Consider the following 21,283-nt stretch of genomic DNA (forward strand, 5'->3'; position numbering starts at 1 on the left):
TTATTAAGAAGTAGTAATTAAGAAAGATTAATTAAACTAGGTATTTAGTAATATAGTATATATAGTAAAACTAGGTATAATATAAGGACTTATTAGGTAATTCTAAAGGTATTAAGAAAAAAGTATAATAAGTAATTTTAATTAATTAAATATATTATATTACTTTTATTAATAATTAAAAGATAATAGCTAGGATTATTAAAGTATTTACTTTACTAAAGTACTTACTTATTTAATATATTATATAATAATATTAATATATAATATTTTAAGTAAAAGATTTAAATAAATAAGGTTTTTTTAAATAAAAAAGATTTATATTTTATTTATTACAGTTAATAAAGTTTAATTACCTAAAGTTAAAAAAACCTTAGCTAATAGCTTTAATTAATCTAAGTTATATAATTAAAATTATATACTTTGTTTTTAATTTTAATTACTATTATAATATAACTTAGTAGTATAATAGTAATTATTTATTACTTTATTTTAAACTTTTTAAGCTTTAATATAATATTTTTATTAAACTTATTTAGCCTTTTAAGCTATTATACTAATATAATATAACTAATATTTTAAAAATTATTAGTTTTAGTAAGTAAAAGTAATAAAATTATAATACTAACTAGTATAAAGCTATCTTATACTTTTTTCTTATTTTATACTTTTATAACTAACTAAGCTTACTTAGTTAGCTTTCCTTCCCAGCTAGCCAACAAGTACTTATCTACTTGTGACCTGAACGTCCGCGGTGCTCAGGCACCCTTACAGTTTGTGCTGATGCTAGATCAATACCCTCCCTCATAAGCTTCTGTCTTGTACTATTGGGATGCTTCTGTCCCATGAATCCATCGACTAATGCTGCACCAAGAGCAGCAGTAGCCACCTTCGCGCCTTTCGGTCCTAGCCAAGGGCCAGATTCCTTTCCGGACTTCATTGCTGCCTGGGCGCCGGCAGTAAATGCAGTACGTGCGCCAGCCTGAACCATAGGGTTTTGCCACCATGCAGCTTTATTCTTAGTAGAAGCTGGCATAGAGCTTCGGCGTCCAGAGGGAGCGTCCCGGCCTTTCTGGGTAACCGGCGGGCGACCACGAATTGGAGACTGCGCGGAGTTTCTTCCACGCCGGTCTCTTCCTTGGGAACGCGGCCTGCGTCGACCACCAGCGGCTGCAGCACCTGCCGCTCCAGCTCCTGCTGCAGCCACACCTGTTGCGTAACGATCGTTCTCGGAGTCTGATTCAGAATCTGAGTATCGCGACCTTCTGCCTCGTCCATGTGACCGTGATCGTGCAGCTGGCGGAACCGACCTTCCGTGGCGACGTGGTGGAGAATCCGAGTCTGGTGCCCAATTGCGCGACCGACGACTATCTCGAGGCCCATCTGGATCACCGCGTCGGGGCTGTCCTCGAACATAGGGATCACGATCATAAGGATACGATGATGGACCATCGTTATCATACCGATAATCTCTTTCTGGGCGCCCTCCTCGTTTGCTGCGACTCGGGAATTCGCGCCCTCTTCCTGGTTTTGGCTCTCTTGAAGACTGCCGATACTCGCGCTCAGGGCGGCTAGACTCATGGTCAGGCCGAGCGGACCGGGCTTTGCGGCGAGGTGAATCTGGTGGAGGACCGAATGGGGGAGGACTAAGGTTTCGTGATGTTCGATCTGGTCCGGCACTACGACCACGACGTTCTGACTCGTATCTATGAGTCCTATGACGGGTATCGGGTCCACGATCATCTGTCATAGACTCATCTCGTCGGTCTGGTCTTCCTGGGCTTCGTGGGCGGCGGCCTCTTTCAGACTTATAACGGCGGGGTGGTGATCCAGACGTCGCATCGGTCGCAGGTTCCCTTCGAACCCTGCGGGGTGGTGCTGCATCTCTCTCGTCATAAGGGTTATAAGGTCTCCCTGGCTCGGGAGCTCCAAAGTCGTCATCGTAACGGTATGGACGAGATTGTTGCCTAGGCTGATGATAGTAGGCCATGGGTGTAGCAACTGTGGGGATTGGGAAAAGATGGAACTGTGAGGATATGAAGGAAACCCCAGGCACTGGTATCGCCAAGCTATTTGAGGGTTTGTAGTTGTTGTCTAGAATAGAAAAGAAGTGTATAAACCAGATTGGGTAAAGAGCCAGCAGCGATCAGTCACATAAGTAGATGGGTATGCAAATGAATCAATGGTGGGGGAACGAATTAACAAGAGAAAGCGGTGGGAATAAATCCTTCTTTATGCAAAAAGGTGTCTGCATGAAAAAGACAGGACGTAATGCGACAGGTGATAGGCGGTAAAGAAACAGACCATAGAGTTAGGTACTGTAGTTGGTAGGTTATTATTGCCGGCAGGGGACGTGACCTCCCTAGTAGGTAGGCATGAGAAGGAAGGACGGGATGGATGTCACAGCATCCGATGCAGAGGAAGCCCCCGGATATGACACTAATGGTTGGGTGCATTACTGAGCGAGACCGCCCAGGTGGCGGCCCTCGTCATTCATCAAGCACAAAATATATAATATCCTGCATATATCATTAGACCATAGAGTTACAGTACAGTTCAGTTCACCAAATCACCAAACCAAGGCCAGAAGAATGGCGTAGAGCTGCATTTCCGGAGGGAAATACCAGCCATCCAGCCGTCAGCTTGACTAGTTTCGTGGGGAACCCGACGTGGAACTTGTCTAGACCCTGCATACTCGACGTCATAAGACCCAAATGGCTCAGCTGATTGACGTCACAACCTCAATTCTGATTGATTCTTAACCCGAAAAATGGTGGCCAACTGTTTAAGGGTAGAAAGGGAATCTCTTACTTTATTGAAACGTGTGCTATGCTGTGTGGTTTTAGCCAGGATGGAATCATAAACATGGATGATAGAAAGATTCCCACCGGCCTGCATTTATTGTAAGCCTAGATAGGTAGACAGTGGTCTCTGGACTGTCAATCCGGTCGTGGTAGTCCGACGATGAGGGGGAACACCATAGTTGGAATGAATTTCGCATATACCATTCATTATATGGCGCTTTCCCGCACAAGCTACCTACCTAGGTATGGGCTACACAAATCTACTAGGCATTCTGGCATGGCTTGCCAGGTTTGAAAGGCAGCTTCCTCTCACTGTCACAGCAATGAGCAATGAGCAATGAGTCAACAAGAAGAGATATATACCCCCTTGGACTTGTATGTTCTACAGCACAGCTCCGATGAATTGACACCAAAATGCTAAAATGATCGCAGTTTGATGGACCGGGATTGCTTGTCGTGTCGGAGCTTTTTGTCTCAGCCGATCCTATTTAAACTCACGTCGACACGCAGAGACAAGGGTTCATCCATGCCATCACATTGCATGATTCAACCTGGGGTAACAGTGGCCTGTGGACGACATGCATCCTCCTTCCAAGCTGTGGTGCAGTGTCGTTCCTTATACGCCTTGTCTTACTTGTCGGCAACTGACCATCAAGCCTCGGGAGGACAAAGCTGGAACTCACACGTACCGCACACAGACCAAAAGGAAAAAGGAGCAAGACAATGGCGGTGAGTACTGCTGGTTGATGCAATTGTCACTTTGGTGACTAACATCAGCATCAAGAACAAAGCTCTGGAGTTCAGAGGTCTCTAAAAGGCCTGCCGACTAAGACTAAAGACCGGCATTCCTTCCCTTAGTACCTTAGGTAATTACTGGTAATCAAGTGCTTGTTTTGGTCTGGGAATCCGGAAAGACGGTTAATACCAAGTGCCGGGAGGCCGGCAGTGAGTAAGTGAAACTGGGCCATCAGTCCCATCCCATGGTGCCTCGGGCTGAGTAGTTCATGTTGTACAACGAGAAGGGCGGCTCTGAAAGAGCTACCTTTGGGACGCAAAGGTTTGCGCACACGTTTTGTACTCTGTACTCTGTTTTCGGTTTGAGCCTGCGGGGTGCTTCGTCCATTCTTGTTCCTTTTGTCTTGAGTAACCGTCGAGCGAGGTGCTATAGGCAACATTTGTTGGCTGTGACTCGTGACGATAATGCTTGTGTGCTGGGCTATGGTTACACAAAGCAAGGGCGGGACTTGGCTATTCGGCGACAGAAGTGAAGCACAATGACACTGAGTGGAATAAGTCCGAGATGCAGTGGTTGGAACATTGAAAGGGCCCTTGGATGAACCCGCTTCAGTCAATCAGTAGTAGCTACAGCTACACAGTGATTTGTAACCATCAAACTTGAGTAAAAGCATCGGGATATTCCGGCCACTGAAAGTACCAGATAATTTCCTTCACTAAAAACTGTTAGCAGCCGAAACTCGATCTTGTGCGATAAAAGATAAAGTCCGGAGGATGGGCCCTTTTGTGGGCCTTAGCTTATCGCAACCGATAATCTAGGTACTAATCTGTTAGATAGTGGAGCTCAAGATATGAGCACAGTGTCAGCGCACGCAACGGTACTTGATCAGACTCGGGCCTACAGAGGTGGGGTGAGCTTCAGCCACAATCTTAAACACCCGGCAAGCCTGGCCCCGTTAATGAAGACGATGAGGGTCAGTAGCTAGTAGGTACCTATCTGCAACGGTCTAGCGTTAATTGATAAATGGTCAACATGTACTTGAGAAACCACCAATCAATCCCACTGACGTTGCTCCAACAGGCACTTGGCTATCTCTAGGTCTCAGTCTCAATAATCGAGGGAAAGGTGAACCATCCATCGCAGACCGCCGCTGTCCTATCCGTCGATCAAACTTGTGTCCAGCGATGATCTTGCACTGCACCCTGTCTCAGCTGTGGTTTGTGCCACCTTGTGCAACCGACCAACGAAGCAGATAAGCACAAGATCGATCGATACAACAGTACTTGGTTTGATATAGGATCCTCCACCTGAGACTTGTATCTGCTACGAGCTGAGTCTTCCTCGCTCGAGTCACTCCCTCCCTAGCTACACAAGAACAAGACCCCTTGGCGGACAGTGTCAAGTCCATCACGAAGAGCCGGTCATGATCAGAATTGGAGAGTTGGTCAAGTCTGAGATGCCACGCGATGAAAAGCCACCAGAGCCAGTATTGGATTGTTCGTACCGTCTGGGCCGTTTCAATTGAATGGTTAGGATACAGTCGAAAAGCCAAGAGCATATTCGAGGCCTGTAACTGGACCACCGTCTCGTGCGTGGCGTTGTACCCGCGCCGCTATCGCTGTCGACTCCACGTTACCCGCGCGATGGCTTGCAGACTGGCGCGGTTCCTGGGCCCGAGGGGCGATAACGTTTTGGGCAAGCGCAGAAGGAGAAGGGTTCAGTTCACTCAAGCTCCCAATATCAACGGAGCAAATTTTTTATTGGGACGAAAGGAAATATGGGGATTAACAAGACAAAAGAATCCTGTGCTGTATCCGTACGATCGACTTCAACCTCGGTATTTCCGGCCAATTCGTACCTGCCTCTTGATTTTAGCGGAGTCCAGTATCTTTGGGTCGGGCTTGGCTTGGTTTAGTTTTGTTTGATCCTGGGGCAGGAGCTGCCCATTATTAGCGACTATCACGAATTCGCCTTCCGCAATTTTGGTCCTCTCTTTTTTTCTTCTTCTTTTTTTTCTCTCTCCTTCCTCTTTTCTCTCTCTTCCTCTGCCTCTTGCGCAACATCGAGAATCTCGCCTGCAAGCCTTTTGTGCTGGGATCATAGACATTTTGTCGTGATTTTAGCTCCTCGCTGTATCTTCTTTCCCTCGTCTATCCAGGGTCTTGTCTCCGCCACACCAAGAAAAAAAATCTCGACAATTTTGACGGGCTAGACTACGGATACTCTACTCTATACACGCGAAACATCTCTCAATTGCCTAGTTCACTACCTACCCCGAGCTCTTCCAACCTTGCTAGGGCTTACTACTGCATCCAAGTTCCTCTTGAGGCGCTATTTGGACCTCCTCGCAGGACCCTTGATATCGGAACGCTACCTTATTCTCTTCCCCAATACGGTACGCTCGCCCGTCGTCGCATTGCGCCGTCTTCCTATCAGCAGACTGCAATCGGGACCGTTACTTTCCGCCGCCTTGCCTTGTCCCAAAACGACACCTGCATTCTGCGAGTATACCACTTGCGCATTGCATTACTAGGATCCCTTACACCACGTACGTACGAGGTTATACCTTACTTTTTTACAAGCACTCTCTTTGTACTTCCCTCGGCAAGTCTCTAGTTCAATTACCCTCGCCCTTGCACACCAATGTACAACCTTCTTTGTACCCTGGGGATTTGATTTGAACTCATCCGTGTGTTCAGGAACACCCCCAGCTCTCAACTTCCCCAGTCTCTTATCTCGTTCATTTATAAGTCAGCAGCTCTGACCCCCATTGATTATCCCACATTCCTGCCTCTGGTCGTCACTAGTTCAAGCCTTTTACTCCATTCATCTTTATCGGGGGCACACAGTTGGCCAGCTATCTATTCAAGCTGAAGCAAAAGGAACTAACTGTAAAAGACTAGTTGTTTCGCCCAGAACATTGGCCTCGTTACTAGTCTAAAAGGGCTGTCGCTCCCCGTCCTTCAGCTTCTTTTTGGACTTTTTTCCCTCTTGTCTGCTGGTCTATTTTGTCCCTTGAATTTTGGGACATTGCTCGAGTCTTGTACATCTTTTCGTCACACTTTGCTGCCGACTTGACTTTCAAGATGGGTTGGATGGAGAACGCAAACCACAAGATCGCGGCCAGCGCTGTTGGTCGTTGGTTTCAGCTTGAGGGATCCGGCCATGTAAGTCATTCCAGGCTCCTGTGGTCTCAATCGCATCGCTGACAGGACCTCGTGGTAGCCTCGTGAGCGCAAGGGCTCCCTCTTCTTCACCGAGATCCGAGCTGGCCTCGCCACTTTCTTCGCCATGGCATACATCATTGCTGTAAACTCTTCGATTGTTTCCGAATCTGGCGGCACCTGTGTCTGCCCTGCTTATAAGGATGGTGCCTGTGTTCCAGATGATGCCTACCAGCTTTGTGTTGCCGATGTCAAGCGCGATGCTGTCACTGCAACTGCTGCCATCTCTGCCTTGGCTACGTTCTTCATGGGTCTCTTCGCCAATCTTCCAGTCGGTCTCGCTCCTGGAATGGGTTTGAATGCGTACTTCACTTACACGGTCGTTGGCCCCAGTGGTTCTGGTCCCGTGCCGTATGAGCTTGCTCTTACAGCCATTTTCATTGAGGGCTTCATCTTTTTCGGCCTTGCCATTTTTGGTATGCGCCAATGGCTGGCTCGTGCCATTCCCCGTTGTATCAAGCTTGCCACCAGTGTTGGTATTGGCCTCTTCTTGACACTCATTGGTCTTACTTACAGTGAGGGTATTGGCCTTATCGTTGGCAATGTTTCCACTCCTTTGGAGCTGGCAGGTTGCGAATCCAGCTTTCGAGATCCTGCTACAGGACTGTGCCCTTCTTCCCAAAAGATGAGGAACCCGGCTATGTGGATTGGTATTTTCTGCGGTGGTATTTTTACCGTGCTGCTCATGATGTACCGAGTCAAGGGCGCTGTAATTGCTGGAATCTTGCTCGTTAGCATCATCTCTTGGCCACGAGGCACTGATGTTACATACTTCCCTAACGACACACTTGGCGATGATCGATTCAACTTCTTCAAGAAGGTGGTCGACTTTCACCAGATCAAACGGACGCTCAACGTTCTCCAATTCGACATCTCAGGCCACAGTGGTCAGTTCGGTTTGGCACTCATTACCTTTTTGTATGTTGACATCCTCGACTGCACTGGTACACTGTATGGTATGGCACGTTTCGCCGACCTTGTCGACCCTGTCACCCAGGATTTCGAGGGCTCTTCCATTGCCTATATGGTGGATGCTCTCAGCATTTCCATTGGTGCTGTTCTCGGTGTCCCTCCTGTTACTGCTTTCGTTGAGTCTGGTGCCGGTATCTCCGAGGGTGGTAAGACTGGTCTGACTGCTATGGTTGCTGGAATCTGTTTCTTTATCTCCATCTTCTTCGCGCCCATCTTTGCATCTATCCCTCCCTGGGCCACGGGCTGCGTTCTGATTCTCGTCGGCTCTATGATGGTTGGTGCTGTGACTGAGATCAACTGGAGATATATGGGTGATGCTGTACCAGCTTTCCTTACCATCGCCATCATGCCGTTTGCCTACTCCATTGCCGATGGTCTGATTGCTGGTATCTGCACGTACATGGTTATCAACACCATCGTCTTGCTCATCAAGCTTGCTTCTGGGGGTCGCATTGTGCCTCCCAACTACGAGGAAAGAGACGGCTGGACCTGGCGCATCCCTGGTGGTTTCCTGCCTCCCTGGATGAACAGACTCGCTCATGGTAAGAAGGACTTTTGGCGAGAAGACAATCCTCCTCATAACACTACCAACAACACGACTGTTGATGATACAACCGCACCCAAGGAGAATGGTTCTGACCATGGTGGATCTGAGGGAGGTAAGGTGGCCGAAACTACCATTCCTCGAGAAAAAGAGACTTGAAACGTTTGTAAAATCTGGAGGACTATTTGAAGAGTCAGTGTGTGTTGAACAGAGAGAGTAGGATCTAAAGATACCCCCCAAAAAAATATCGTCGTTGTGTTTTCATAGTTGTAGTAAATGATTAATGCGAGTGGTCTGAAAGTCAAATTATGATATAATGCTGAACTACACAATGAAACGGACAATTCATGTTAGATTAAGCCAGGTTATGTGAGGACTAAAGGAGTTTTTCTTACCATCTTGCAACTTCCGCTATGGCGGATAAATGCTTTTGTCGAAGAGAAAACTAGCATAGCCATGACACAAATACGGATATAAGACAGTGCTGAGATAACGTCCTGGGAACAACATTGACAGCATGCATTCTTGAATCCCTGACTAGATCAACGAGTCTACTGCGCTCCTGGTGTCTCATCTGAGACCGTATTCTACAGTTGGGTTCTCTTTGTCAACTCGAGCGAGCCCGTCTGTTGCCAGCTTTCGTTCCGTGCAGTCATAAACGATCGCTCTAATGTCCGCCTGCGAACTCGCTATCAAGTCATCAGAGCAATATGTTTCAATTCTCTGTATCGTGGTCAGTGACAAATATGGTTGGTTGCCAAAAGGGGTGTCAACGTACGCCTGCACTTGGTGGCCAACCTTCATAGAAGGGTATTCGGTCTCGCGTCCCTCATCTCTTCCCAATTCTTTCTGGCGCTCTCTGACTTCCTTGGCTCTCGCCACGAGGTTGGGCACAGGCGTGAGATCAATGTCACTCCCCAGGTGCCAGAACAAGGTACTGGATATCCTCACAAGAGGCCTGTCAGGGACCTCGCGCTTCCTTTTTTCTATTGTCTCGATCGTTTTCTCATTAACAATAACCTCATGGAAACCGGCCTTGATGAGTCCGCCTGTGATATGCTCAAGCTGTTTACCCGCTTGGACTAAGAGGTAGTTTCCGGGTGGAATCTTTACGGCAATACGGCTTCCGGTGTTGCGAGCCCAGATGTGAAGGCCTGGGTAGCGGGAGCGCCCGTGGATAGTGAGAAAGTTGAGGTCAGTATGGAAGCCGGCCAGGATAGTATCCTTCTGGCCATATTTGTTCAAGTCTGAGGCTGTTGGAGCAAGAAGGTGAGGGCTGCGTAGCTTGTAAGCCTAAAAGAATGAGATGATAGAGCGCGAAAGGAACCAACCCATATTTTCCGGCGTCACTGAAGAATTGAGCCGGCAAATCAAGGCCAACAGCGGCCATTTCCGCGAGCTTAGAGACACTTGACACATATTGCGATCAGTAACAGGCTAATACATGAGTAACCGGCTTTTACACTTACGCGCTTTTCATGGATGTACCCCATTGGTTCATGGCTGGCTCCCAACGGTCCCTGATGTGAGGGGCTTCGGGCACGACATTTGCGGCGTTCAAACCAGGGAACTCAGTCTCAAAAGGCGGCTGCTCGCCCATCCTCCAGAAGAATCTGCATTTTGGGTCGGGGGAATGCGCTGTAATATCCAGCGGCCTTTGCGATGGGTCAAGTCTCTGTATGACATCTAGGCATGGCTCATCAACCGCACACTTGGGCTTTTCGGTATTTTCTAGAGTGACACCAATTTGGTAGCTCAGCTCAGGCTTTTCATCTTTCTTGAGGACTTCTGTGGGTTGTGCGAAGTAGTCCTCAAGGATATCAAGAAAAGTTGAGTTGTCTTCCTCAGAGACACGGCTATCGTGAAGTACAAGAGCGCCGTAGGTAATGAGGGCGCTGGCTGCTTTGCGGCATTCTTCTTGCACGGCCTCCGAGTCGATAGGGTTGTTGAGATAGACATCGAGGTCTATCACGGGCAGATTCATAGACGGTTCTGCTAAAACTGAGTCCATCTTGTTGGGTCGTAAGCTGACAGGTGCGGTGAGCAAGTTAGTTATCAGAACCACTGTCCGAATGCTTCGTGTTGAATCACAGATAGATAGTATATATATATATATATATATGAGAAAGGAAGAAATCGAGAAGGTAGTGACTGAGCAAAAAAAGAGAAGAAGAAAAAACAACTCGCCTCACAGATCCTCTTTAGGAAGTTGTTACGGATTGAATATGTCTTTGTGGTCGAAACGTGAATTACTCGTGCTTTGATTGGTTACCATCGTCTTGCCGTTAGGCGGAGTTGGCCGGTCCCCGACAACAACTCATCGTGAGGTCCGGAGTTGGACGGACTTGGACGGACTTGGAACTCATCCAAAGTGGATTCAAAGTCTTGGTCTCTAGCTATCTCGGCCCATATTGAGTACAGATAGTATCGTTGATTCTCGCGTGTCACATTCGTCAGTCGGAAATACACAGGTAACCCTCGCCTGTTAGGAAGGGGTACAAAGTATCTGTATCTGATAAACCGTACTCTCTCTCAACCTCGTGAGATGAACCCTGGCTAGCGAGGTACGTAGAGATGCCGACCAAGTCAGCACGTTCCTTACCTAGGTATCATGCTGGGAACACTTAAATAGTGAAAGAGGAGGTACTCTCAGGCTTCATACAAAGCAATAATGTTTAAGAAATTTATTTCCATATCTCAAGAGAACTCGCCAGGCCGTTGATGAAGTGCCCTCCCCCGCTGGTAAAATATACTCCTTTTCTTTCTTAAACTCCCTTCCGTGCCTGATGAAATCCTGCGGTTGTTATTGTTCACGAGCGCTCCGCCTCCAATTCTCGTTCAGCCTGTTGATAGTACTTGGCTGTGTCGACACCATGCTGGTTGTGGTTGACAAAGTTGAACCAGGGGATCGTGCTCAGAAACAGAGCAGAGTATCTGCTCTGTCGAGCAGCAACACCCTGAAGATGAGGGCTCAGCCGGCTAACACCATACAGAGGCTCTCCCTTCTTAACCTTGTCAACCATCTCCCGCATATCCATCTCAATCTCGCGGGAATTCTCAGTAGCACCGTAGAATCGGACTGTTCAATAACGTTAGTTTGGCGTATTCCAGCTTGTACTCGAATGATAAGGACGTACGGGCCGATCGTTGGTAGAAGTAGAGAAAGCCACCCAAAACACCGACACCTCCAGCTAGTCGCATGGCCTTGGCAAGACCACCCTTTCCTACATGTGATGGAGAAAACTTCTCGAGGGCGTAGAGGGCTGCAGGAGCGAAAGCAGCAGCAGCGGTACCGGCGAGGTAATCCGAGGTTCGTGCATATCCAACGACTCGTTTAAAATGACTGTCGAGGGTCAGCAATTCCCACGAACCAACAATCGTCATTTATCCAGTCGCATCGAAGAGAGTAAGACCGTTCAGCGCCAGTCGCCGCCTTCAGGGATCGGGAGAGCTTAGATTACGTACGGATCGTTGTCGATGAGCTATAACATCATTATTTAGTGACAGTGCTTGTAGGGTCAATTGCATAGTCACTTACGGGATAATCGGTCTGGACGACCTTGCTGGTCCCGACAAAGGACGGGGTCGTCTGCTTAGTCGCGGTCTCAGCCATTGTGCGATGCGTCGTCCGTGACAATTCCTTGAATACTATCACCAAGCCTTTCGAGGTCCTCGGGTTTCGGTACACTCAGAAGCTGGAGTCCAGGTCTTGATGCCTCAGGTTACAATCACGTGCGGTAAGCCCATCGAGGCTGCTGCTAATTGGTCACATGATATTTGGTGGGGTAGCAGGTCAATTAAGCTCACGACGCGTCTCAAGCCAAACGAGACGCGTCTAACTGTCAATTGAGTCTAAGTTTACTTGCGTATTACGTTCCCAAGTACTTCAATTTACAAATTTATCACAGCAAGCGATCTTCACAATGCCAGCACTAGACTCTGACCCCGTCAATGGGCTAGATAATTATGACGTCGCAGACCTATCAGACGATCCTTTTGCATCTCCTCCACCAGAAGCAGCCAACAAGAAACGCAAAGAGCCAGATTCCGGCCTTGGAATTGATGAAGAGGTTGATGTCAAGAAGCGCCCTCGAGCTCCGAATGTCAAGCTCGACGAAGAGAGGTTCGTCGAGGGAATTTCACAACATCCCACGTATATCTGATATATTGGCAGGCTCCTTGGTCCTAAAGGCATACCCAAGCTAAAACAAAGGGCACGAGATTTAAAAATCAAGGGCAAAGGCCATGAGGTATGCGCTCATCTGGCAATCTGCCCACTTCAAGCATGCTGACAACTTGCAGTTTTCAGATGCTTCCCGACTCCTCTCCTTCTATCAACTCTGGCTTGACGACCTCTTCCCAAAAGCGAAATTTCTCGATGCTCTGAACATGGTCGAAAAAGCAGGTCACAAAAAGCAAGTCATGGTCGCACGAAACGAGTATATCAATGAAGGCAAACCAAAGAACACTACGGCCGACAGTGAAGGAGATGACCCCTTTGGTGGTGGCGACAGTGTATCAAGGCTTATGGATCAAACGACTACACGGTCACTGGAAGGTGAAAGGCCAAAAACTCCAGAGCAAGGCCGAGATGTGCCAGACGATGATGATCTCTATGGCGCCACACCACGACCATCTCGGCCAATTGTACCTATTCGCAACGATGTCCCTGAGGACGACGATCTTGAGGCTCTAATCGCAGAGGCAGAGGGTCAACATGAATCCCATAAAGAGAGACTTGCACAAGCAGAACCGGATGAGGATGATCTTGACGCATCAATGGCCGAGGCAGAAGGGCAGGATCGAACGAAAGTCTCAGAACCAGATCGTCTAGCTACGGACGACGAGGACCTGGATGCCCTTATGGCAGAGGCTGAGACTCAAGATCAGACAGCAAAACTAGATCGACACGAAATGAGAAAGGAGGGTAAGAGCGCGAACGGCTACGAAGATGAGGAAGCAGCGATGCAAGAGATGGAAGGGCTATGGTAATATGTTTTAGCACATGGCGTCTGGCGTTGGGATAAATTGGAGATACAGGTAGTTGATGCTGTTCTTGTGAGATTTGACTCTGAATATCATGGGTTTGCCTAACCATTTGTTGTTTAGAATTTTGGTATTTGTGACGTTAGTCCATATGAACTTTTCACACGGCCCAGACGGGTAGGAAGGTATATGGAAGCGTAGAGCATCGATGTAGTAGAACAGTCTTCATGAAACCGTAGCTAAGGCGTAATACGCTTTGTTGCAACTAGATATGGTTCAGATGTTCGTCGAGGCAAGTGACCAGAGCATTGTAGCTGAAAGCAAGCATAGTATTCGAACAAGGCCAACGTGACATTTGCAACCGCTGCTTTCAACATTAAAATCAAGGGCGGATCACGCATAGGGAAAACCGATTGAGACGATCATGCGCTTCTTTGAGCGGTTCATTGTATTTGTTACAAAAGACCTATCCTATAGGTAGGTAGTTTACCGGTCCCTCCTGGGACATTGTTCCTTTACGCCTTGCACCACCATTGGTTTTTCAAACAAATCAGAACGTAAACACATTACGACAGTCCATCTTATAGAGTAATCCTCAAGATTCTGTCCAATTATCCTCTGTTTCCGAAATAAGCGGCAAAACAGATTGTTTGGTTGTTTGGCGTCTGTGTGACGAGGAGCGAGTCTTGGGGTTGAGAACTCCGCGATTACCACGTTGACTTCGTCGTTCCTCTGATTGGATTGTCCAGAGGATCGTTATCAGTAGTTCACGCGAAGGCAAATCCATACAAGCCAGATATCTTGTCAACTCGTCTTGGCCGCGCGATCCGTCAGTTCCGCGCCTCAAGATCTCGATTCTGTCCTCACATCTCTCAGACACCAACCGCAATGCCACCAACGTCGCATCCATGAGAGGACGCGCCAGGATGGGGCTGCTGGTTAGGATTTTCCGAAGAGATTTGATTCTCAGGTTCGTAGATCTTGGGCTCGAGGCCCTGGATCGCAGCGGCGAAGTCGCTCGTTGCCATAGATTCTGACGAGATGGTGTTGTCTTCGTTGAGCCAAAGGCTGAGGTCGAAGTCGTCGTGGAGGCCGAACGCGGGAGCGTCACCAGCCATATTATCGTCGCCAACAATTGAGGAGTCGGATGAAGAGAGATACCCGTTTTCAAGGACATAGCGATCTGTGTCAAGGGGCGTTGGCAGAAGGTCAGAGTTGCCAAGGCTGAAAGCAGCATCGCCTGGAAGGGCGGGAGCGAGACCGAGGTTGGCGGCATCGAGGTTGGCGGCGCTGGGAACGACTTGGGCATCTCCGCCGACTTGTGACACTGCAGGTCAGACAACATCACGGCAGGACGTTGTGTCAGGTCGGGAGAGGTGCTTTCAGTAGGTTCCAGCTTGACCTCATTCGATGGCTCATGTTCGGCGATCTCTTCAGCCGATTCGGCTACTGGTGATAGAACTGGGGAAAGTGCTGTTGGGTCGACAGTTGTGCTAGAGGAGACTAGGCCATCAATAGGCTCGCTAAAGAGCTCCCGCGATAGTGAAGGGTTGACTCGGAAAGAGTCCAAAACAGATGGAGGATATGAGACGCCACCAGAGCGACGAATCTGCTCCAGTTCCATCATGAGTTTGGCATTGGCTTGCTGAGCAGCCATAACAGCTTGCTCGAGTTCCTGGTTTCTCTTTTCGAGAGCCTCTACCTCTAGCCTCTTGCGTTCGCGCGAAGACTGTGCAGCGCGGCGATTTCGAAGAACTCGCTCAACGCGACGTTGCTCCTTCTCGTCCTCAGTCTTGGCTCGCTTTCTGGATAGAGTGTCAGTGGACGCGTAAGGAAAATGCGTTGGAATGTCTTCGTACCTAGGAGGTAGGTTTGTCTTGGGCTCAGGTAGGACCTGGCCCCATGACTTTCGCTTCTTGGCCGTCTTCTTCTCAGGGCCGGGTGATGGTGATGGGGTTGATACGCCCTCTTCTTGCTTGATCCTGGGTAGTGATGAGGGGATCTGGTCCTCGGTGAAAGACTTGGGAGTCATCATCTCCATTGGGTTCATGGTTGAAGTGGCACTAGGAGTGGTGACGTCGAACAGTGATGTGAGACTGTCTCCTGGAATTGACATTAGAGACTCGGCCGGCGAGTGCTGGAACTTGTCGGTTGGTAATGTTTGTTGATACTCCATGTTTGGCGTTCTGTGTTTGGTATAATTAAGTTGTTGTGTTGTGTTGTATATGGTATGATATGATAGAGGCAGTAATGGGTTATGCTCTCGATATCAGATAGATATTATGGGGATAGCCGTTGGTTATTAGAGTTGCATAAGAGGCAGGCAGCGATGTTCCACCACCAGAATTACAAGACTCGATCAAGTAAGTGTGAGTCAGGGACTAGTCTTGATTGTCGTTGCCTTGCTAGACGTGATGAGTCAGACAGGGTGATGACGAATAGGGCACACTCCAAGAGGATGAAAAGGACAGATTGTTCACTTGACAAAGCGCTCTCTTCGTGACCTTTCGCTGGGTGCTTGTCGGTTGGCTTGTGATTTCAGGACAGGTTGGATGGAGCGGACAGGCCCTCTTTATCTCTTGAGGACACGTTGAGAGTTTGGAGGGGCACAGCTCGGTAGATCTGAGGGCCTGAGGCACCAGCCCCTGAAATACCACCCCCTGAACGTGTTTTGAGGACCCAAAGGGGGAAGGTGTCTCGGAAAGAACCCTTTGGGAGCCGGGATGCACTTGCGTCTTGCGCCCCCCTGAAGCCTGATCCAGGATGGGCCGGGCTGGGTAGGTACTGGGTAGGCTGGCTTGCAAGACACGGAACCTAAGTCGAAGGAAGAGAGGGAGAGGCTAGAGCCACCGAGCGACACGCAGTCGTACCCCACCGGGGAAGAGGGAGGAACCACCTAGACTAGCTACTAGGAAGAGCTGAAGGGCAGACAGCCCAGACTTAGAGGGAGAATGGAAACACTCAACGCAGCTGCAGGGGGGGCTTAGAGATTTCTCCACAGGGCTGTCCTCACAGTGCTATTGGCGGAATATGAGCCCATCGGCCGTTCGAGTTTCCAAAAAAAGGGGGGTTGATCAATCGGAGGATGTGAGACTGAACTTGAGGCGCCCGCCATTGATCGACCTATGCTACGGTCTTGGAGACTACCTAAAGGCTAGAGACGCCGTTCTTTGGCAATAACGGACCTAGTTGCTCCTTACGCCTCTATTCGATCATGGTGCGACCGATTCCCTTAGTAGTCTATCTAGGTACCTTTGCCTGTCTACTTACTGCTTAGAATCGAATCGTTCATTGTTCAAATTCATTCAGGAGAATAAGAAGGCGATAAGCCTTGATGCTGAGGTTCGTAAAGTGGTAAGCAGGCTCCCGTATTTTCTCAATACGCATCAGCCATTTACGTCGAGGTTGCACATAGTCTGTACTGTATCCATTTCAATGTCGTGGTTCCTTCCCCTCGTTTGCGTTTGCGTTTGCGTTTGCGTTTGCTTTTGCTTTTGCTTTTGCTTTTGCTACGTTACGCATATTACCACGCCACGCCACACCACCAACAAGCCGCATTGATATGGATCAACACAACATTCAAGAAGCTTTCTTTGTTTTCGGTGTTTTCTTTTTTGTGTGATTCAACAGTTGTTTCAACCCCTCTTTGCAAAAGGCAAAATCGTCATCCCTTATGGTGTCCAGTATGGAGTACCTATGTGGAGGGTTTTGGCTGCACAATGATGAGATCACCTCATCTTCCAAGAATGGAAATCAAGGAAGATACGGTACGATACGATACAGTAGATGAGTGAAAGAGACTGGCGAATCGTTAACGTCCCAGTCTTTTCTGCATCAGGTTCGTACTGTATCTGTACCTTTTAATAGAGTGGATGTACGGTGCAAACACAGTCAGCCTATTTGGTATCTATTACTAGAATAGCCTACAGCCTACACCTCGTAAGCTCTCTCCACCAAGTCAAGTCCGAGCTGCATGTCCACCGATCCACCAATCCACCCAAGCCACGCCAACTCGACAAAGGGAGAAACAACACAGAGTCAAAGCAGGGAAAGACCATGACGATAGTGATGTGATGGTCAAGGGAGACAACATTTCAGTACAAAACCACAAGCTTTTATCCATCCCACCCATCATCTATTGATTGGTATGTAATGTGACGGGAAGAGGCAATTAACTTGTAAAGCTTGAACAACTGCCTAAATAGGTAATTAACTTAATTAACAGGTAGGTATTACCCCTCCGGATTCCCCTCCAATCCGATTCAATTCAATTCAATGTTGGGGGACGACAACTACAGTGAGCATTGCGCATTACATATCCATTATCTATCACCGCTTATTCAACTGCGTATGCAGACATCGTAAGACATGCCTCTTTTTACTCCCGATCAGCGGAATGCAGGACAGTACTGTCTGTCTGTCAATGGTCTGTACCTGGGCTGACGCTGACCGACATCACCTCAGCTCAACTCAACTCAATAATCAGTGCTTCATGTGCTGTACAGTAAGTACTGTAGGTAGTAGGCATCCAATGTATCCGTATACGCGGTGGACCTCATATGCGTGTTCCGTTCCAATAAAAGAATACCGCCGGCCCTACCGGAGACCTATCCGTCAACACCAAAGGAAGCCCACCATTGCTACCACCTCCTCGTTTTGTTCCGCGGGCTGGCTGAGAATGTCTGGAATTTTCGACGTCTACATCTCCATAAGTATCCACCAGAAACCCCATCATTGCCATCATCGAACTGCACTCTGTAGTCTGTACTGTATGCTGGCAAGGTTAAATGTGGGAAGTCAGTAGTCAGTTGCTTTCGTCCCTCCCTCCCCACAACCACTACAATACTGTGATTACTGTAATGCAATGTCCAAGCAGTCGGGTAACGTAGTGCGCACCTTGATGAGATCTGGTAAAGGTTGATCGAGAACCACCATTCAATAAACGTCACCAACTAACCAAGTGCCTAAAATACCTACCTACTAAGCTTCGTTTAGTGGTTGGAACTACCAAAGGCGTCTCGACCTCTACAGAGTTCAGCTTTTACTCAACAAGCCTCAGTACCCACTGCTAACTCTATCTGTCTTTCCCTGCAATGACCGCCAATTCATCAGACATATGCATCCATCGGCTTGCATCCCCGAAGCTTGGAATGTGAAGCTAATGGCTTTAACCTATTGTACAGTATTATTGTAGGTATGTATCCGCATGTATGTATGTAGGCAGCTGGGATTTGAGAACGGGGCCCCTCATCTTGGCGAAACTGAACAAGCTCAAGTACAGTACGTACTCTACCTGAGAAAGTTAAAGAGGATCTCATCAAGCGAGCGGCAATCTAGGCGAATCTACCAGCCGTCAGTAACACATGAGAAGGACAGGGGATTCCTGAGACACGGAAGGGAGAGACATGCCAACGGCCACAGGGGAGGGTGACAGGTGAGAACCGAGAGTCCTACAAGGAGAAACACAATATGCATCACGTTTGGTTTGTTATCAAGTTGTTATTGCTTTACAGTGCTGTACGTATGTACATATATAATTATCTATTCATACAAAGATAGATAAATATCACCATTCATCATATGTTTCTTGTTTCTCATCCGTCTCAGAAGTGATTATCATGTTTCAACTCTTTTTTTTTTTTTAGTTCAGTGATCTTCCCATTCCTGGTCTCTACCCCGTTCTGCTTTGTTGCTGTTGCAGTTATACGTACAGCTGAAAAGAAGAGGCTGGTTTGGTCGACCCTGATCTTCACTAACCAGGACCCCTTTCTCAATCCCTTCTATCGCCTAGGAATGAAGGGACCCTGACGGTCACCTCGAACTACCCAGCTAGGTCCCTCGCTTCACCCTTTCGTTACAATAGTGGGAGCAATAATTATTCCGTCGGAGTGATAGTTCCATATTGCTACAATAGTCCAACGATAGAGTTGCGCACCGTCAAGTTCCGGACACCAGAGAATTTTCCAATTCCAAACGCACATGTCGGAGTCGGACTGTATTCGTACCCCTGGTCGGCAATTTCAATCTTCATTTGAGCTTTTGAGCCAATTAATTTCAGACCCCATTGCCGGATATTAGTTCATCTCTACTGTATGTACAAACGCCATTCATATTGTGTCAGGTTTGCCGCTCCATCCCTGTGAAGAAGTCGATGGAAGCACCGTGAATCCGCTCAATCTCAACATCAGACATCAATTGTCAGTGCCCATATGAGTGAGATTCCCATCTAGAACCTCCTCGAGTCAAGTCTGAGCAGCTAAAACTTAGCAGCCGTTCCACTGACCGCTCCCTAGCCTCTGCTGTTGCCCAGCCCCTCTAGCACTTGAGCCTTCAATCGCTGCGGTACCATCCGTTTCCTTCTGGCCAGACACAGCTGGAGCCAGGTGTTGGACAAAGCAGAATGTCGATCACCTAAATCTGACTTGGACCTGCAGGCAATACAGTAAACCAGGAGCGGTATGCCCAATGGTAGGATATTAGTGATTGGATCCATGATTGGAAATTGAACAGTGTTCGTTGGCGTCCCCTGATATCGTGTGGCAATACCGACAACTCGATCTTGTTCTAGTCATCCCCAGTCTGCCTCATTAACGGTGACTGTTGATTCTGTGCGGTAAAATCGCATCAAAATGTTCAAACTGAATGCGAGGTCTCATCTCTTAGTGACGGTACCAAGTATCCATATGTTATAACATATCTACGCAGTGAATGAGGCTTGCTCTGTTACTGCACTGAATGAGTTGACCTTCGGAATTTCTGCATCCTACCCTAAACCAAGTGATCCTAATCCAATAGTGGCTGTGCATCTGATAAGCCACAGCTGACAAAGTCCGCCAAAATAATCCGCTTCCGTTGGTTGCGTCATTCGTCCACTTCTCCAACCTTTCTGCGTGGCGCCCCGCATCCAGTATCGACAGTTTGATTCTAGGCCCTCGGCGGTTCCATGCCCATCTACCTAATCACTCTCACATGACATTTACTGCCTCCTCCTCTCATTTCGTAACTCCAGAATCAACGCTCGACAAAAATTTGCCATCAAATCTTCTCTTTTGCGCCAATCCAACATCCTCCCGCCCATAATGTCGAATCGTCAGATGGCTCGCGATATGCAAGTCGAGTTTCAGGCTCGATTCCAAGCCAAACAGGCTCGTCGCGAGGCCCAAAAGGCCGCCAAGCAGGACCCCATTCTCAAAAAGCAGATCCAGGATCTCCTTAAGAAGGGTGAGACGCAAAAGGCGTATCAGAAGGCCAAGATGCTACTTTCCAAGCAGGCGCTTGCTCAGCAGATGGACCAGATGGCCGATATGGCTGAGCTGTCTGCTGCACAGATTCAGGCCAACAACTCAATGAACCGCATGACTCAGATGATGGCCCAGTCGTCGCGAACTATGAATGTGGCCCAGAAGAATACCAACCCCGAAAAGGTCAGCCTTCCATTATATCTGTCACGCTTGGCCACAACTAATCTACCTACAGACTCTTGTTACCCTCGAGCAGTTCAAACAACAAAACGAAGAATACGCCATGTCCAACGGCATCTATCAAGATGCCATCACCCAATCTACCTCGACTCAAGTTGGCGAAGACGCTGTCCACGAGCTACTCGGAAAGCTGGCCGATGATGCTGGCCTCGAGCTCAGCAAGGAACTCAACCAAGCGACGCCTTCAAATGCCGAGCCTGCGCAGACCAACGAGCCCAGCGCCGAAGAGGAGGATAAGCTTCAGCAGAGGCTGCGGGCCCTCCGTGCATAGTCATGGCACTTCAAGAGCTACTAGTCCAAGGGAAACCCCAAAGTTTCCTCTATGGCAGGACGATAGCATTCGTGCAGGTCGGTCGATTTTTGAGCAAGTTGCTTTTTGGTTACGGTTAGGCGTTGGGGGATTTTTACTGGAAGGCGACACAAATTCATCTTTATTTTGAGAACCATGCGAATCGTTTCTATAGTTACGAACACCATACACCGAACGGAGTCACTGCCTCCCAATATTCCTTTTCATCTGCCTCTGGTGTGCATAGCGG

The 21,283-nt window shown here is 48.2% G+C and overlaps 7 protein-coding genes across 7 annotated transcripts; 3 read left to right on the top strand and 4 right to left on the bottom strand.

The window, feature by feature from the left end:
- Positions 1–727: 727 nt before the first annotated feature.
- FIESC28_02180 (uncharacterized protein) lies at positions 728–1,987 on the bottom strand (the record flags this gene model as incomplete). Its single annotated transcript, XM_031156330.1, has 1 exon — positions 728–1,987. One exon carries the CDS (start codon positions 1,985–1,987, stop codon positions 728–730), a length of 1,260 nt encoding a protein of 419 aa, XP_031019604.1.
- Positions 1,988–6,623: 4,636 nt separating this feature from the next.
- Positions 6,624–8,436, top strand: FIESC28_02181 (uncharacterized protein; the record flags this gene model as incomplete). The annotated part of the gene is made up of 2 exons (XM_031156331.1): positions 6,624–6,704; positions 6,763–8,436. 2 exons carry the CDS (start codon positions 6,624–6,626, stop codon positions 8,434–8,436), a joined length of 1,755 nt encoding a protein of 584 aa, XP_031019605.1.
- Positions 8,437–8,944: 508 nt separating this feature from the next.
- On the bottom strand, positions 8,945–10,288 carry FIESC28_02182 (uncharacterized protein; the record flags this gene model as incomplete). The annotated part of the gene is made up of 4 exons (XM_031156332.1): positions 8,945–8,966; positions 9,056–9,553; positions 9,609–9,686; positions 9,747–10,288. 4 exons carry the CDS (start codon positions 10,286–10,288, stop codon positions 8,945–8,947), a joined length of 1,140 nt encoding a protein of 379 aa, XP_031019606.1.
- Positions 10,289–11,087: 799 nt separating this feature from the next.
- On the bottom strand, positions 11,088–11,890 carry FIESC28_02183 (uncharacterized protein; the record flags this gene model as incomplete). Its single annotated transcript, XM_031156333.1, has 4 exons — positions 11,088–11,356; positions 11,415–11,620; positions 11,743–11,759; positions 11,816–11,890. The coding sequence occupies 4 exons, from the start codon at positions 11,888–11,890 to the stop codon at positions 11,088–11,090; spliced, it is 567 nt and encodes a 188-aa protein (XP_031019607.1).
- A 310-nt stretch (positions 11,891–12,200) lies between these two features.
- FIESC28_02184 (uncharacterized protein) lies at positions 12,201–13,269 on the top strand (the record flags this gene model as incomplete). Its single annotated transcript, XM_031156334.1, has 3 exons — positions 12,201–12,400; positions 12,452–12,527; positions 12,580–13,269. 3 exons carry the CDS (start codon positions 12,201–12,203, stop codon positions 13,267–13,269), a joined length of 966 nt encoding a protein of 321 aa, XP_031019608.1.
- An 866-nt stretch (positions 13,270–14,135) lies between these two features.
- FIESC28_02185 (uncharacterized protein) lies at positions 14,136–15,439 on the bottom strand (the record flags this gene model as incomplete). The annotated part of the gene is made up of 3 exons (XM_031156335.1): positions 14,136–14,581; positions 14,620–15,068; positions 15,123–15,439. 3 exons carry the CDS (start codon positions 15,437–15,439, stop codon positions 14,136–14,138), a joined length of 1,212 nt encoding a protein of 403 aa, XP_031019609.1.
- A 4,903-nt stretch (positions 15,440–20,342) lies between these two features.
- Positions 20,343–21,015, top strand: FIESC28_02186 (uncharacterized protein; the record flags this gene model as incomplete). Its single annotated transcript, XM_031156336.1, has 2 exons — positions 20,343–20,687; positions 20,740–21,015. The coding sequence occupies 2 exons, from the start codon at positions 20,343–20,345 to the stop codon at positions 21,013–21,015; spliced, it is 621 nt and encodes a 206-aa protein (XP_031019610.1).
- Positions 21,016–21,283: the final 268 nt, after the last annotated feature.

The sequence above is a fragment of the Fusarium coffeatum genome (genome assembly GCF_003316985.1).
Source record: "Fusarium coffeatum strain FIESC_28 chromosome Unknown BRIP53273_contig_48, whole genome shotgun sequence".
Classification (NCBI taxonomy): Eukaryota; Fungi; Ascomycota; class Sordariomycetes; order Hypocreales; family Nectriaceae; genus Fusarium; species Fusarium coffeatum.